We start from the raw sequence: 15897 nt of genomic DNA on the forward strand, positions 1-15897 counted from the left end.
TCCACAATGATCCCAAAACCTCTTTCTTCAGTGGTAACAGCTAATTTAGACTCCATCATTTTGTATGCATAGTTGGGATTATGGTTTTCCAGCGTGCATTGCTTTGCATTTATCAACACTGAATTTCATCTACTGTTTTGTTGCCCAGTCACCCAGTTTTGTGAGATCCCTTTGTATCTCTTTACAGTCTGCTTTGGCCTTAACAGTCTTGAGTAATTTTGTATCACCTGCAAACGTTGCCATCTCACTGTTCACTCTTTTTTCCAGATCATTTATGAATATGTTGAATAGGTCTGGTCCCAGTATAGATGCTTTTTACCTCTCTCCATTCTGAAAAAATGATGGTTTCTTCCTACCCTTTGTTTCCTATCTTTTAACCAGGTACTTATCCATGAGAGGACCTTCTCTCTTGCTCCATGATTCTTACTTTGCTGAAGAGCCTTGGGTGAGGGACCTTGTCCTAAGCCTTCTAAAAGGCCAAGTACACTATATCCACTGGATCACACTTGTCCACATGTTTGCTGACCCCTTCAAAATATTCTAATAAATTAGTGAGTAAATTAGTAATAAATTTTTTCCCCAAGAAATCATGTTCATCTATGTGTCTGAAAATTCAGTTCTTTACTATAGTTTCAACTAATTTGCCTAGTACTGAGGTTAAGCTTACTGGCGCGTAATTGGCAGGATCACCTCTGGCACCTTTTTAAAATATCAACATTACATTAGCTCTCCTCCAGTCATCTGGTACAGAGGCTGATTTAAGCAATAGGCTATATACCTTCATACACATAGATACATATACACATACATACATATGCATAGATAATGAGAGACAGTTCTTGCATCAAAGACCTTACAGTCTAAACAGATGGAGTGGGAGAAAGGGAGTATTATCTACAGTCACAGAAGGAACCTGTAACATAGCCCAGAACTGACCCCAGATATGCAGAGTCCCCATCCAAAACCTTGACCACAAGACTATCCTTTCTCTTGACTTCAATGGGACATCTGTCCATGTGGATCAGCTTGCAGGATTGGTGCCTTGGTGTGGATATCCTGAATATGAAAGTCCCTTTTCCCCAGGATGCCCAGGAGAACCACCCAAAGACCAAGGAGCAAGCTAGACATTTGGATGGCTGACATTCCGTTTTTCAAATAGTAACTGTTATTACCTCATAGTGACTTTCTAGAATTGAGTAATATACCACTGACAAGGGAGAGTTTTAGTTTTGCCATTGTCAGAAGAGATTCTAGTTTCATGTCACATCCACTACAAGTTTGTCTCCTTTTTCAAAATTTTTCTGCTCTAGCTGTCACTTTTGGAACTGAAACAGCCATCTTGGTTTTGATGCTTTACTTTCACAATAAGGACAGGTTTCAGAGTAGCAGCCCTGTTAGTCTGTATTCGCAAAAAGAACAGGAGTACTTGTGCACCTTAGAGACTAAAATTTATTTGAGCATAAGCTTTCGTGAGCTACAGCTCACTTCATCGGATGCATTCAGTGGAATGCATACAGTGGGTTTCTACTGTATTTTCCACTGAATGCATCCGATGAAGTGAGTGGTAGCTCACGAAAGCTTATGCTCAAATAAATTTGTCAGTCTCTAAGGTGCCACAAGTACTCCTCTTCTTTTTTCACAATAAGGAGAGCCTAGTTTTCCTAGAAGTTTACATCATTCAACTGTATGTTAAGTGTGTTCAATAGTAAGGAAATAATCTCCGAGGATCTTAAGATCTGGGTTGCACATTCCTTAACAGGCTCTTTGTTGTTTACTATTCAAAGCCACAAGTGAGAGTGCATCTACAGCTGGTGCAGAAGCAGCTGAGGTCACAGAAATGCTGTGATCCTGTTAAGCTAGATGTAAAGAGCGTTAAAAGTCTGAATTACACAGACGTATTGAAAGAAATATGACTCCATTGTGTGAAAGCCAGTGAGATGGGGATTCTTTGGATGCTAAGTTAAGTTCACCACATAGCTCTGCACACACACATCTATTTGTTGCTATTATTTGAACACGGGTCTAAGAACACAGTCATTTTAATTCCACCCAAAAAGAAGCAAAAAAGGAAACACTGCTCTCCTGCCCCTTTGTATGAATAACTTCATGCTGAAAGGCACCTGGTCATTCCCCAATAACCATCTCCCAGTATGTACTGCTCCCTGTGTTCCCGATATTTAAAGCTGCAACTTTATTCCCAAATAGCCAATAAAATGAGGACACCTTTTCTTCACAATCTGTGTTACAATAATTTGAAGTAAAATTAACCAACCTATAAACATTAGGAATGTCCAGAGATGTCTTTTCCACATAAGGGGAGAGGGATATTTGTTTCTATACAGGGAACCAAGTGATTAAGGGAACTGACTAATTAAGAGAGCTAAAGGTTTATTTCAACCCCAAGTGACTATCTATGATTGCCATGATTTAAAATCTCACCCCCAGTCCCAAAGGCAGAACATGAGTGAAGTGAGAAAGAAAGAAACACCCACACCCACCCACCCCAAGCTTGGCAAAGGCAAGATATTAGCATAAAGAGCCCATCTCTTCTCCTGCCGACACTGGGAAAAGGCCAGACAGAGAGATGGCCACAGACATATATTTCATTCTCTCTCTCAGACTCTCACCTTCCTTTCTTGATTGTTTCTCGGCCAAGTAATGCTCCCAAAACTGGATCCACAGATTCCTCCAAGTTTTCAATCAAAACCACTTCACCTGCAGCAAGGGCTCGTTCCATGGTGTCCAAATACCTAGCACAAATGGTATTGGTACAATATCAGCATGCAGCACAGACTCTACTCACTGCAGCAAGGAGCATGAGTCCTGAGGGACACCAGAGAAAGCTGTGGAACTGAACAATTAGAACACAACAAAAACAATGAGGGGCAGGAGTGGGGGAGTCAGTTGACCTCCTGTAGAAAAACCAATGGGGTTTCTACTACATTTCATAGAGAGCTTGCTGACCAGGGTGTCTGTGTATCCACACAGCCTTAGATGGTTAGGCACAGGGTATGTCTATACTGCAAACACCAGGCATGGCTGCAGTTGAGTGGACATATCCACACTAGATCAAATTTAGCTAGCTCAAGTACCAGAGCAGCGAAGCCACAGTAGCAAAGGCTTCATTGTGGGCTAGCCACTTGGGTTGCCCAGGGTTTCACAGCCCCAGTACCCAATCTAGACAGATTACAGGTAGTTCAGGTATGTCTACATGAGCCACAATCCCATCCCATGACTGAAGTGTAGACAGACCCAGAGATTGGGTCAGATCTAAGAGTTACCTATGGGAACACACAACAATAAAGGAAAACATGCTCTGCCAAAGCTAACACCTTTCTTGGTAGTGCAGATTTTCCCAGCATGTCCTCGGCATGACTTGGATTTCAGCTAACTATGCATAGTGCTGACTAGCTGGTTCACTACCACTCCCCACTGGCACTGCCTGCACATAGAGCCCTTACTGACAGCTAAGAGAAACAAACCAATTCCTACTCAGAAATAGCTCCCTTAAGATAAGAACAAAGGCCTCACTAACTACACATGGAGAAGAATACATATTATGGAGCTGAACCTGGGAGGTCTGGGATTTGCTGGTGATCACTACCTCCAAGGATTAACACCAGGCCAATGGGAATATAGTGATACAGGTCCTCTGTACAGTACAGTGTGTATATAGTCTCCCTCTCAACCAGTCATTCTTAATGGCCTCTTAGTCACTTGCACAGGATCATTCTGGTTTGGAATGGCATGATGTTACCTGAGGCTTCCCCAGCGCCCTGTGCCAGCCAGCCAGAGGTGGGGGTGAATGGAATTATTTGACTCTTCTCATTGCACCTCTAAATAAAGTGTCCTCCTGTGCATAACTTATACCCTGGAATGCAGCTGGAGATGGGGAAAGGAGGGACTGCACCACAGGGTAGGCAATGATGGCAGACAGAGTGGACCTTATGGGATTTTTTCTGTTCCCATCTAGATGTCAAGATGCCTCCTCCACTTTCATCACTTTACATTTTACTGCTTTAAACAACAAACTCACAATGAGCAGCCATGAGCACCCTCCAGGGGCTCTTAAAATCCTTTCAAACCCCTACCTGATCTGGCCTGTTTCTGGGGCTGGAATTCTAACCAGCCAATCACCTTGATCCCCTTTGAAACCAATGATGTTTCAGTACTGAGTGGTCAGTCTGGCCATTTGACAAGCACCTTGCACAGCCAATGAGCAGTGGAAACAGAGTAGGTGGGAGTTCTTTCCATATACACCTTGTATACTCCTCCTTTGTCTTTAACCCTGAGTACATTGCAAGGCCACATTAAATGGCAGAGGGAGCGGGCCTGGCAGTTTCCCTAATCCCCTGATGAATATCTATTCTATTTGATTAGGCTCTCTTCCTTTCTACGACCTGCAGAAATGAGATCTGCTCTGCCTTTGCCCCATTGTGGAATGGAGTCAGGTGGGGCAGAATATAAGGCATGTGCTAACAGAATGGTAGCCTGAAATGGACTAAGTCACAGGATGGAGAGTTACCATCCCAAGTGCAGAAGATTGATATCCAGGTGTGCCCACATACATCTCTTTTCTCCTCCTTTTCCATTTTAAGGAGGTTTCTATTGCAACTAGGCCAAGCATTGAACAGCCCTGCTTATATTTAAACAGAAAAAAAAGCAGTAATGGTAATCAACTTGGTAATGAAAAAAGCAGGTTAATACACAAACAACTTTGGGAGCTTTCCCAGCCACTCAAATTTGCTCCAGTAGTCCTTACGCTGAAGTTAAACACATGCAGTACCTCAAGTTTGACACCGTAGCTAGCAATTAAAATACATGATTCTGTACGGTGGCTTGCATTTACCCCTTCTGCCCGATTCTGATCACTCTGAGATCTTCGCCATACTTGGTTTTGATCCATTTGATCCCTTGGAGTTGGGGATCAACCATAAGGGGCCAGCGTTCACAGTTTGTGAGGATTGTGGCATTTTCCGTGGACATCCGATCAGCTGGAAGGCCTTCGTTCTGCCAGGCTGCTGTATCAGCATCATCCGTCAGCATTGTCAGAGGGTCTAATGATGGAGTTACAGGGACTGGAATCTGAAAGCAAAGGAGGAATGTCCCCAAGCACATTGTTAAAAACTTGTGGAAGAAGCTGCTACATATTCCAAGGATGGGCAAGCAGAACTGAATCTAGCAATTTAGCTTAAGTGTTATTTGTTGGTGGCCTGCAGTTTTACAGGATAGTTTCGATCTAGCATTAAAAGCCTCACTCATTCCTGACAGGTTTCAGAGTAGCAGCCGTGTTAGTCTGTATTCGCCAAAAAGAAAAGGAGTACTTGTGGCACCTTAGAGACTAACAAATTTATTTGAGCATAAGCTTTCGTGAGCTACAGCTCACTGAAGAATATAATTAACATCCTCATAGGTCTGCTGTTTGTTGCAAAATGACATTGGCAGCTCTAGAAACATTTCTGCAACAGGCAAGCCCCTTTCTGGGCCAGCTATGTTTACCTAGGAAACCTGGACGTGACAACTGATAAGCAAGTATTACTAGCTATGGGAAATGGAGATGCCATCACTTTTAGTGAAGCTATATGGATTGTCTTTTTAAATTTCTAGCAGGAAGTCAGGCAGCAGGTGGGAAATTTTAGGAGAAGTTCTGCATTAAAGCAGAGAGACAGGATGACTTTAGGGATAATACCGGCTCTCTTATTCTAACAGAGTTCCTTGTTCAGTGTTACAGAAAGAGAAAGTTACTGACCTATAACTGGAGATTCTCCAAGATGTGTAGTCCCTCTCTGTATTCCACTATGCATTTACACATGTGCACCACGCACCCGGAGCCAGAGAATTTGAAAGTAGAATCCATTGGTCCGTGCATGCACTCTGGCTCACCTTGCGTCTCTGACCAAGAGGATAAAGCGCAGGATGAACTGACTATCTCTCCAGTTCCTTCTTTACTGAAAACCAGAAAAGATCTGAAGCAGTGGGAAAGGGAGGTGGATAGTGGAATACAGATATGGACCACACATCTCAAAGAACCTCTACTTACGGGTTAGTAACTTCCTCTTCTTCTTCAAGTGATGGTCCCTATTGTATTCCACTGTGGGTGTCTGACAAACAGTACTTAAGCAGGAGGAGGGTGTAGATGGTAGAGCTTAGCAGAGGACCGCTGTCCCAAAGGAGGAATCATCAGAGGAGTCCTGCACCAGAGCATGTCGTCTCGCAAACATGTGAACCGAGCTCCAAGTGGCCACTTTACAGATACCAAGGATACTTACTTCCTGAAGTGATGCCAGAGTTATTGCTTGTGCCCTTGTTGAATGAGCTCTTAACCCATGGTGGCTGGGGGAAGGTTCAAAAGCTGGTAGCAGAATAGAATGCAGCCAGCGATCCGTTTGTAGATTCTCTGGGTGGAGATGGCACATCCCCTGATTCTTTCTGCTATAGAGATGAATGGTCCCCAGGACTTCCTAATTGGCTTTGTTCTTTGCAGGGAAAAGGCCAAGGCCCACTGAACATCGAAATAATAGAGTTTTTGTTCCTCTGTGAAAGTGTGCAGTTTTGGAAAGAACCCAGGGAAGTGAATCGTTTGGTTAAGGTGAAATTCTGAAACTACTTTCGGGGTGAATTTGGGGTGTAGATGTAAAGGAACCTTATCCTTCTGGAATAAAATATAAGGAGGATTCATCATCATTTCTCCAAGCTTGCCAGCCCTTCTAGCTGAGGTAATGGCTACGAGGAAAGCGACCTTCATGGAAAGGAGAAACATGGAGCAAGAAACTAAAGGTTCAAAGGTGGGTCTTGTGAGTGTTGAGAACAAAGTTCAGGTCTCCCTGGAGAGTACACTTCTGAAAAGGCAGGAAGGTTCTGATTAGGCCTTTCCAGTATCTGGTAGTCAGTGGATGTGTGAAGACCAGGTAGCCCTGAGAAGATGGATGGTATGCACTGCTTTTTGCAAAGTGCACTTGCAAGGAACTGATGGACAGGCCTAATGTCTTCAGACAGACGATATGATCCAAGATGAGAGGAGTATCTGCATTTTCTGGGAGAATGCTCCTTTGACGAGCCCAAGAAGAAAGCACCTCTATTTAGCTAAGTAACACCTTCTAGAAGAGTCCTTCCTACTATTAGAAAGGATGCCTCGCAGGCTGTAGAGCATAAACATTCTAAGGATGCTGCCCATCGAAATACCAAGCCCGGAGGTGTAGTTGATATGGCTCAAGGGGCTTGATCTTGTCATTCCACTGGGTCAGGAGCTCAAGAAACACTGGGAGGATGATAGGTAGTCAGGATGACATGCATACGAGGTTGTGAAATCAAAAATGTCCGCCCAGTAGGGGACATCAGGATGACATGTGCCTGTGCTGCTGGATTTTGCGTAGAACTCATGGCAGGACCAGTAGAGGAGGGAAGGCATAGTTTGAATTAGTTCAACCAAGGAAGAAGTAGAGGGTCACTCTGGGAGTGGTAATATGGTCCTGTCCAATGAGGAAAGGAGAAAGGGGACGCCCACACATGCCTGATGAGGATTTGTGCACCATAGGAGGGAAGACACTTCCTTGGCTGGAACTGTTATCATGGCGATCATGGGATGGCAGTTTGGAAAGTAAACAGTTGCCTTCAAACATGGCTGCAGTCAAAGGTGGAATCATACAAACAGGGTGATGTAAGTGCATGAGGCCATATGATCTAAGTGAGACTGACACGTCTTGACGGTACTCAAGGGTTTTCTGTGATCTGAGTTATTATTGCTCATGGTCTGGAACCTGTCCTTGGGCAAGTATGCTCTTGTGGTGATAGAACTGAAGGTGGCCCCAATTAAGTCCAGAGATTATGTGGGGGTAAGAATAGATTTTTTGGTGTTTGTGCTGACTCCTAGTAAGGAGAGGAGGTACGGCATTACAGAAGTTGACACACAGGCTTCCTGGCAGGACTTGGCGACAAGAAGCCACTCATCAAGGTAGGGGAAGACCATGAGACTGTAACATCTGACGTGAGCTACTACTACCAAGAATACCTTGGTAAAGACTCCGGGGGGTGATTGCTATGCTGAAAGGGAGAACTCTGTACTGAAAATGGCCGGAGCCGACCATGAATCTGAGGAAACGTCTGTGAGCGAGATGAATGCCGACATGAAAGTCCTTCAGATCCAGGGCTGTAAACCACATGCCCTTTTCTAAAGATGGGATTATAGATGGCAAGGTGACCATGCAACACTTGAGTTTGTGAATGAAGTGGTTGAGATGGTGGAGGTAGAAGTTTCTATCCACGCTTCTTTTTGAGTAGCAAGAAGAAAGTCAAGTAAAACCCACTTCCTTGGTATTGAAGACACACATGTTCTAGCGCTCCTCGCTCTAACAGGGAGTCCGCCTCTTGTCTGAGAATACTCTCATGAGAGCTATCCCCGAAGCGGGGTGGGGAGTGGGATTTTGGGGGAGGTGGGCATGCAAACTCTATTATATAACCAGAGTGGATGAAGTTCAGCATCTATCTGTCTGTTGTTATTGCACTCCAGGTGTTGAAAAAGAGTGCTAGATGACCCCCAAATGGTGGAGGTTGGGAGGTGTTGAGCTTAGTGGTTCTCAGCTATCAAGTGGGAGCTGAGATTGAGACAGAGCCTGTTGCCGAGGGTGTGGGGAAGCAGCTCTTGTGAACCCTCTGCCTCTTGTGTGGTGGTTCATAGGGCCTCTGGTGGAAAATCTTCCACTTTGGGGGAGGCATATATATCCCCAGGGAGCAGAGGGTAGACCTAGATTCCTTCAATGTATGAAGGGACTTGTCTGTCTTTTGGTTGAAGAGCTGTGGTTCATTAAAGGGGAGATCCTCAATGGTATACCCTAGGACCAGCCTAGGTAACTCTGACGCATGGAGCCATGACTCCCTGAACATAACAATGGAAGTAGCCATAGGTCTAGAGGAGGTATCAGTGGCATTGACTGTGGACTGGCGAGTAGGATTGGCCATCAGTTTGCCTTCATTTATCAGAGCTTGGAAAAGAGCTCTGTCTGGTTGAGAAAGGCGGTCAGTGGCATAGTTCAGGAAATCGTATTTAGCCATTACATAAGAACAGCCATACTGGGTCAGACCAAAGATACATCTAGCCCAGTATCCTGTCTTCCGACAGTGGCCAATACCGGTGCTTTAGAGGGAACGAACAGAACAGGTAATCATCAAGTGATCTATCCCCTGTCGCCCATTCCCAGCTTCTGGTAAACAGAGGGTAGGAACACCATTTGTGCCTGGTAACTGGCTATCCTGAACTGTAGGCTAGATGATGAAACAACATTTCTCCTCAATAGATCCAATGGTTTACCCTCTTTATCCATAGAAGTAGACATGGGGTGTTGCTGCTTAGCCCTTTCAGAAGCAGCCTGGACCAAAAGGGAGCAGGATGAGAGAACAAAAATTCTGCTTCTTTGACCAGCACATAGTAACGATTCTCCATCTTCTTGAGGGTGGAAGCACAGGTGGCAGGGGTGTACCAAAAAGTCCTACCTGGCTCCACTTTGGCTTCATTAATGGGGAGTGTTATTCTGTTGGATCGGGAGGAGTGGATAATGTCTTGGAGATCATGATGGGGATCCTGGATCTCTTCAAGAGGAATCTGTAGTTCTCCAGCAAAGAAGATCTCTGCAAAGATGATCCTGGAATTGTCTGAAGTCATTGGGGTGAGGGGGGAGGGGGTTGAGAAGGAGACATTACGGGGGTGGGGGGCAGGGTGTCATTGCTTCATCTGGAGATGAAGATGGATGTTTTACCTGTTCCAGCAGAACGGCCGGATCTGGTGCATAATGCTCCTCTTCCTCTGTAGGATCCAGGGGCAGATCTGAGTGTCCCCATAGAGAGGTGGCAAGGGGTGACTCCCTGGCAGATCGGCCCAACTCTGAAGGATGGCACTAGTTCCAAGGCCCCAAATAGGCCAGTAGAAAGGGTCAATAGGGAGTCGTGGAGGCCCCCATTGCATAAGGTACCTGCAGTTGATCAGCTCCTAGTTGATGAGGCACAGGTTGGTCCCGAATTGGTGCAAGTCTTTTGGGTGGCGGAGGATATGGGGGGTTGGGGAAAAGGTTCATTGGGTGGCTCGGAATCTCCCGTTAAAGAGAAGACCAATTCCAGTTCCAATAGCAGTATTGTCTGTGCTGCTGGAGTAGAGTTGTATTCTGTGTATCAGATAGGTGACAAACTCCTTCCAGTGGTCAACTCCCTCAATTATGTTATTTCCTCTTTGGAGACAGGAGGACTCAATGGAGGAGGGGATTCCAGATCTGGAACAGCAAAAATGTCCTGTGGCACAGCAATGGATTCAGATCTCTATGATTCGAGAGGGAGTCTACTTGTCTGAGCTGCTGGAGCCGGAGGAGATTGTGTAACTGCTGCGAAAGATAATCACATGGATAGACAAAGCTGATGATGATCAATCTTCATCGGTGCTGTTTTGGAAATACTGAGGATGATGATATGGATCATAATCCCGTATAGATGTATCCGAATGCTTATGGGCTTCCATTTCGTGCCTTTGGACGTAAGAACATAAGAACAGCCATACTGGGTCAGACCAAAGGTCCATCTAGCCCAGTATCCTGTTTTCCGACAGTGGCCAATCCCACGTGCCACAGAGGGAGTGAACAGAACAGGTAATCATCAAGTGATCCACCCCATCACCCATTCCCAGCTTCTGGCAAACAGAGGTTAGGGACACTATCCCTGCCCATCCTGGCTAATAGCCATTGATGGACCTATCCTCCATGAATTTATCTAGACTTGGGACATACTAACTCCTCACGGGCCAAGCTAATGGGTTTGCTCAGAGATGAATCCAACTTTTGGAAGTGGAATTAGAGGAAGACTTAGTCTCATACTTATGAGAGTGCTTCCTGGATTTCCAACAAGATCCTGCCAGGGGTTCTGTGGGAATAGACACTGCCACACCAAAATCAGACTTCGTACCAGAAGCGGCACTCCTTGCTGAATTAGACCGATGTACAGAGGATACTCCCTAGTCTGGATCTGTTTGAGGCCTCATGGCCTTCTCCACAAGGTGTTTCCAGAGACCAAGTTCCCACCCTTCCAGGGTATGGCTGGGGAATGATTGGCAGATACTGCACCTCGCCCTGATGTGGGCTTGCCCAAGAGAGTCCAGGCAGTACTGATGGCTATCGCTGACTGAGAAGAATCACTGGCAGGAAATGCAGAGTTTAAAACCCAGAGTCCTGGGCATAGTCCAGTACCTGAACGGTATGTGGGGAGGCAAGTTGTTTCCCCAAAGAGACTAAATCTAAACACTAAGAGATCTATAAAACACTAAACTATAATAAATATACAAGCTGTTAAAACATTTACAAAGCTAAATGTAAATCTTATCTTGTAGGATGAAGATGAAGCTAGTTCCGCCCTGGACCACATGGCGGTGAGAAGGAACTGGAGAGATGGTCGGTCCCCCCAGCCCTCTATCCCCTCAGTCAGAGGCACGAGGAAAGCCAGTGAGCATGAGCAGACCAACAGACACTACTTTAAAATTTTCCATCCCCAGGCACATGATGTGGATGTGAAAACTCACAGTGGAAGAGGGACCATCTCTCGAAGAAGGGATGTATCACGATTTTTTGCTGTCATCACTTGGCACCTGTTGCTTTCTCAAACTTCCAGGTATGAGGATCAATCAGCTCAGTTTTTGCTATATTAAAAAGCCTCTAAGCATTTCACCTCTGCGTGTAATGTTAACTAAGTTACTGCTGCACAAAGGCTCAACCCTGCAAGTTGCTGAACACTCTGGTTCTGATCCAGCACAGCATGAGTGGCTCCACTGAAAACACTTTGTGACAAAGCCACCAATTATGTCTGACTTGCTCCTGCTTGCATCAGGTTACTGACGGGATGATGTGGGCAAAACACGCTGGGAAGCCAGTCCACCTGAACCATGAAGTGAAGGCAGGACTTCTGACACATCAGGGCAGCCCCAAATCCAGACAAACCAAAGGGCCCTTACACATTTCCCATGAGACACACATAGAAACACACAGCCAAGTATTCAGGAAGCCAGCATCAACTTCATCAAATGAAAGTGGGTTCCCATTCTCCATGCACAAGAATATGGAGCTCTCATGTCCACCTGCCAGCCTAGAATAGGGCTAGACCTCTGGATCTGCCCCACACTCATGGGGCCCAGTCTCTTGCTACCTTCCTCCCTCCAGTTTGTTTTCCCTTTGGGAGCCTCTCTCTTACTCATGGCCAAAATTCTACAGGGCTAACATGGATGCCACCTCCAGAGCAGCCTCAGCTCCCAGTGGCTCAGTGCATGCTGCAGATGCACTGCACCTCCGAAAACCAGTCACTTTTATAACTCAGTTGCTAGGAGGGAATGGGAGTAACAGCCCCACTGAGAATGAACAGAGATTACTGCCCCCGCCCAGAGCAAGGTGAGACCAGGGACCAGACGGTGAGCTCCAGAATCACTATCTGGTTACTGGTGTGCATGTAGGGCAGCACAACTGTGTGTTGCCTCTTACTCAGGCCTGTGGCAAATGCTCAACGGAAGCCATTGTTCGTCAGCGATTTCTTGGGCGTCAGATATTATGCTCCTGTAAGAGACATGGACAATGGTTATCCGAAGTAGTCAGTGCTTACTTTTAGTTGTCGCAAGTATGGCCTCCAGACGCCATCCATCAGGTCTTGTCTGTATTTCTTCGTAAAGTAACCCAGGTAGGAGACGAAAGCTGTGATTAGTAAGACATCTCCACACAATGTGCTCTCCTTCCCTTTGAAGTCTTTCACAGTCTCTGCCCATCTCACGTTTTCAGAGGTGAGTCCCCCAACCTAAAATTCCAACATAAAGTTAACCTTTAGATGGACTCCTCAAGCATTTTTTCGATGCACAAGCAGTTTAACACATCTTGTCACTCCTTGACTTCAAATAACATTGGATGTGTTTTTAAAACCAAAGATGGAAAGATTTATTAGGCAGTTTGCCCATTCCTTCCCATCCACTAGAAGACCACCCCCTACAGTACATCCCTAGAACATTTGCCAGTCTAGCTGTACATGACCCAAGAAAAGGGTCCACCACTTTGTTGGCAAGAATATTCCTCACTCTATAAGGAAGTTTTACTGCGTACACTGCCAAAAATGTTCATTTCCAGTTTCATCCATTCACTCCTAGTTACACCCCCTTGGACCACACTCAGTAATTCCTTTCCTTCCTTGAGATTTAGATCCTTCAGTTATTTCAGACAGTTATTATTACCCCAATTCATGCCTCATTTGGCCAAGAGATACTCAGGGTTATTTTAATTGCCTCTACTTTCTAATCTTCATAATCCACTTGGTCTTTGTCTTGCTCTTTAATAAGGCCTCAGTCCTGAAAACACTTAACTTTAAATCCATCACGAGTCCACTGAAGCAAATCTCTGCACGTGTCGCTGGTTTTAGATTGCTGAGGAATGTATATGCACTCGAGCTATGATCTCACCAGACTCGGAGAAAAGGACTAGCATGAGCAGGATGTCTCCATCAATCAGCAGTGTTGCCAACTCCTGTGGCTTTATTACAAGACTTGTGAAATTTGGTGCTTTTCTTAAAGCTCCAGCTCCTTGTATGATTAAAAGAAAATCTCAGCTTCCATTTTTTTTTTAGTAAGGTTTTTACCCTCCCTGTCAAAAGCATGAAAACCTGAACTGAATGTGCCCAGGGCTGTCTCCAGATATTCTGGGGCCCTACTCAGCCCCCCCGCAGGGCAGGTTGTGGGGGGACCCAGGTCTCTGCGGGGGCTGGCTTTGGCGGCAGGGGGGAACCACCTCCCAGCACTCACTGGCAGTGCGGCTGTGGCCCTGACTCTGCATTTCTTTTCACCAGTGAGTGCAGACCTGGCCCTGCTGCAGAGCTCAGGGGAGTGGAGGTGGGGTTGGGGCTGGAGCAGCACGCAGCTGCGCAGGGCACCGGGAAATTTGGTGCCCCGAATTTCATGGTGCCCTACGCAGCTGTGTACTTTACATATGGGTAAGGACGGCCCTGAATGTGCCCCCCAGATTCAGGAAGCAAAAGGTACAGAAAAAGAGCCCAAATGTATTCCTCATAAAAAATCCTATGATTTTAAGCCAATTTTGTGATTTCTGAATGTCTAGAGTTGGCAATACTGGAGGTTGCAGTCCTAAATCACACTCCCTTTCCCTGCTGCAATGGTGCTCTGAAAACCTATATCTAAATCCCAGGTCATCCTCAGGAGTGGCGTTTTATGTTGCTTTCGCCCACCGAATGGCCTGCCTGGGTTTGGGATGATTTTCCCCTACATATATGCCCTCTCACTTTTCTAGACTGAATGTTTTCTGTCCATTTTTCAAAAGACTCCAAGGTCCTTTGTGTGATTTTTCTCCCTCACTTGGTATTTGCAAAGTCTCCCCAACTAAGGAGCTACTAATTTCATTCATATGCTGCTTTTGCAGTCTTCAGGTCACTAATAAGGAGTTAAATAAAACCAGACCTTACATGGATCCTTATCATGCCCCTGGCAGACATCTTTCCAACTAAGCCCACTGCAGTTCTTGGTCCTTCAGCCAATTGGAGATCCATGGGACAGTACTTCTATCCAAGCCAATTTGAATTAATTCTGTGAGGTTCTTTACTAAAATTCAGATACACTAAAAGTAACAGCATTCCCTTCATCCACGGGTTTGTCTTTCAATCCAGAACAGCCAGATGTATTCTTTGTGAGCCCTCAAAGCTGTTTGTGCAGGGTTCTGTTATCTGCTGTGGGCTCAGTTCTGCCCTCAGTCACAGGGGTGGAAGTCCCACTGAAGCCACATGTGAGTAACTGGTGGCAGGACTGAGATCTAGATGTTTGCATTACTGGGTTAGACTCACTGTGCCAGACTCAGAGGCCTATGTATTGGAAGTAGAGGGGGGCGGGGGCTGCCGCACCCCTTGGCTTGAAATGGTTTAATGGAAACTGGTATAAAAAGCATGGGGGACAGAGGCCCCTGAACGAAACACCCCCAAAAGACCCCGGGACTTAAAACCCTCCTAAAATCTGAAACAAACTGAAGATCAACAGCGGACCCTGGACGACCTGTGCACAGGACAGAACTCCAGTCCACCTCTCCACCTCTTCTTATGTTACACCCAGGCTTGGCCAGCTTTGGGTAGTGTGTGCGCGAGTATAAAAGTGGGTTAGGGCTTGGGGCACTAATGCTTTCTTCCTTCCTCTGGGTGACGTGGGGAACCCCCAGCACTCTCCGCTGTTATTTTGCTTTATTTGATTAATAAAGCTTTAAAACTTGACACTTAGTATGCTCCTTCATCCCCTCCCCTAACAATCCTGCAGCCTCAGCCTGATCACCTGATGTCTCAGGCAAATTGATAACATAAATCTGTCACAGTTTTGGTGGAGAATTGTGGAGTGGGAGGCCTTGTGGAATGCACCAACTGTTCTGCCCTTGGTATTTCATGTTTGCTCTGTCCGGTGCATGTTGGTATTTCATGTTGAGGATTTTATAATTAAAGGTGTGCCTGTGCATTTTTAGTTAATGAGCCTTTAGAAATAGCGAAAAGGCCATTGCTTTCGGGGAATTTTTGTTATGAGGGGTCACCACTTAGGTTTTTAGATTTTTTTTTATATGGTGGCTAGGGTTACTGTTGCTTTTCCATATAAACAGCAATATAGCATGAATAAAATTGTTAGGGCGGCAACCGTTGCATACACTAGCCAGTAGTGGCTTTTGGCTTTATTAGTAACATAGCATAACATGCTTTTTTGTTGGCACAGATGCTTTATTTGGATGGCTGTGATAAAGGCATCTTTTTTCAAATTAAACGTGTGCTGCAACTCCATAAAGGAGGAGGCATCTGTCTGGAATACAGTCAGTTGTTCCCGGGGGTCGTTAAAGGTAGGAAAACATTGGGTGTAATTTATGAAAA

The 15897-nt window shown here is 45.5% G+C and overlaps 1 protein-coding gene across 5 annotated transcripts in view; it reads right to left on the bottom strand.

Annotated features, from left to right (window-relative positions):
- The window catches only part of DNAH9 (dynein axonemal heavy chain 9), a 402978-nt gene that overhangs the window by 138968 nt on the left and 248113 nt on the right, over positions 1 to 15897 (bottom strand). For 3 of the 5 annotated variants that reach the window (XM_038371718.2, XM_043496454.1, XM_038371730.2), the window contains 3 exons: positions 12616 to 12804; positions 4850 to 5085; positions 2628 to 2750 (listed from right to left, as the gene is read on the bottom strand). In XM_038371718.2, coding sequence (XP_038227646.1) covers positions 2628 to 2750; positions 4850 to 5085; positions 12616 to 12804 — 548 coding nt within the window. Of the gene's footprint in view, positions 1 to 2627; positions 2751 to 4786; positions 5086 to 12615; positions 12805 to 15897 lie in introns of those variants that run through there. The other 2 variants (XM_038371731.2, XM_038371732.2) reach the window with 2 other exon arrangements.

Source organism: Dermochelys coriacea, chromosome 14 (assembly GCF_009764565.3).
Source record: "Dermochelys coriacea isolate rDerCor1 chromosome 14, rDerCor1.pri.v4, whole genome shotgun sequence".
Lineage (NCBI taxonomy): Eukaryota > Metazoa > Chordata > Testudines > Dermochelyidae > Dermochelys > Dermochelys coriacea.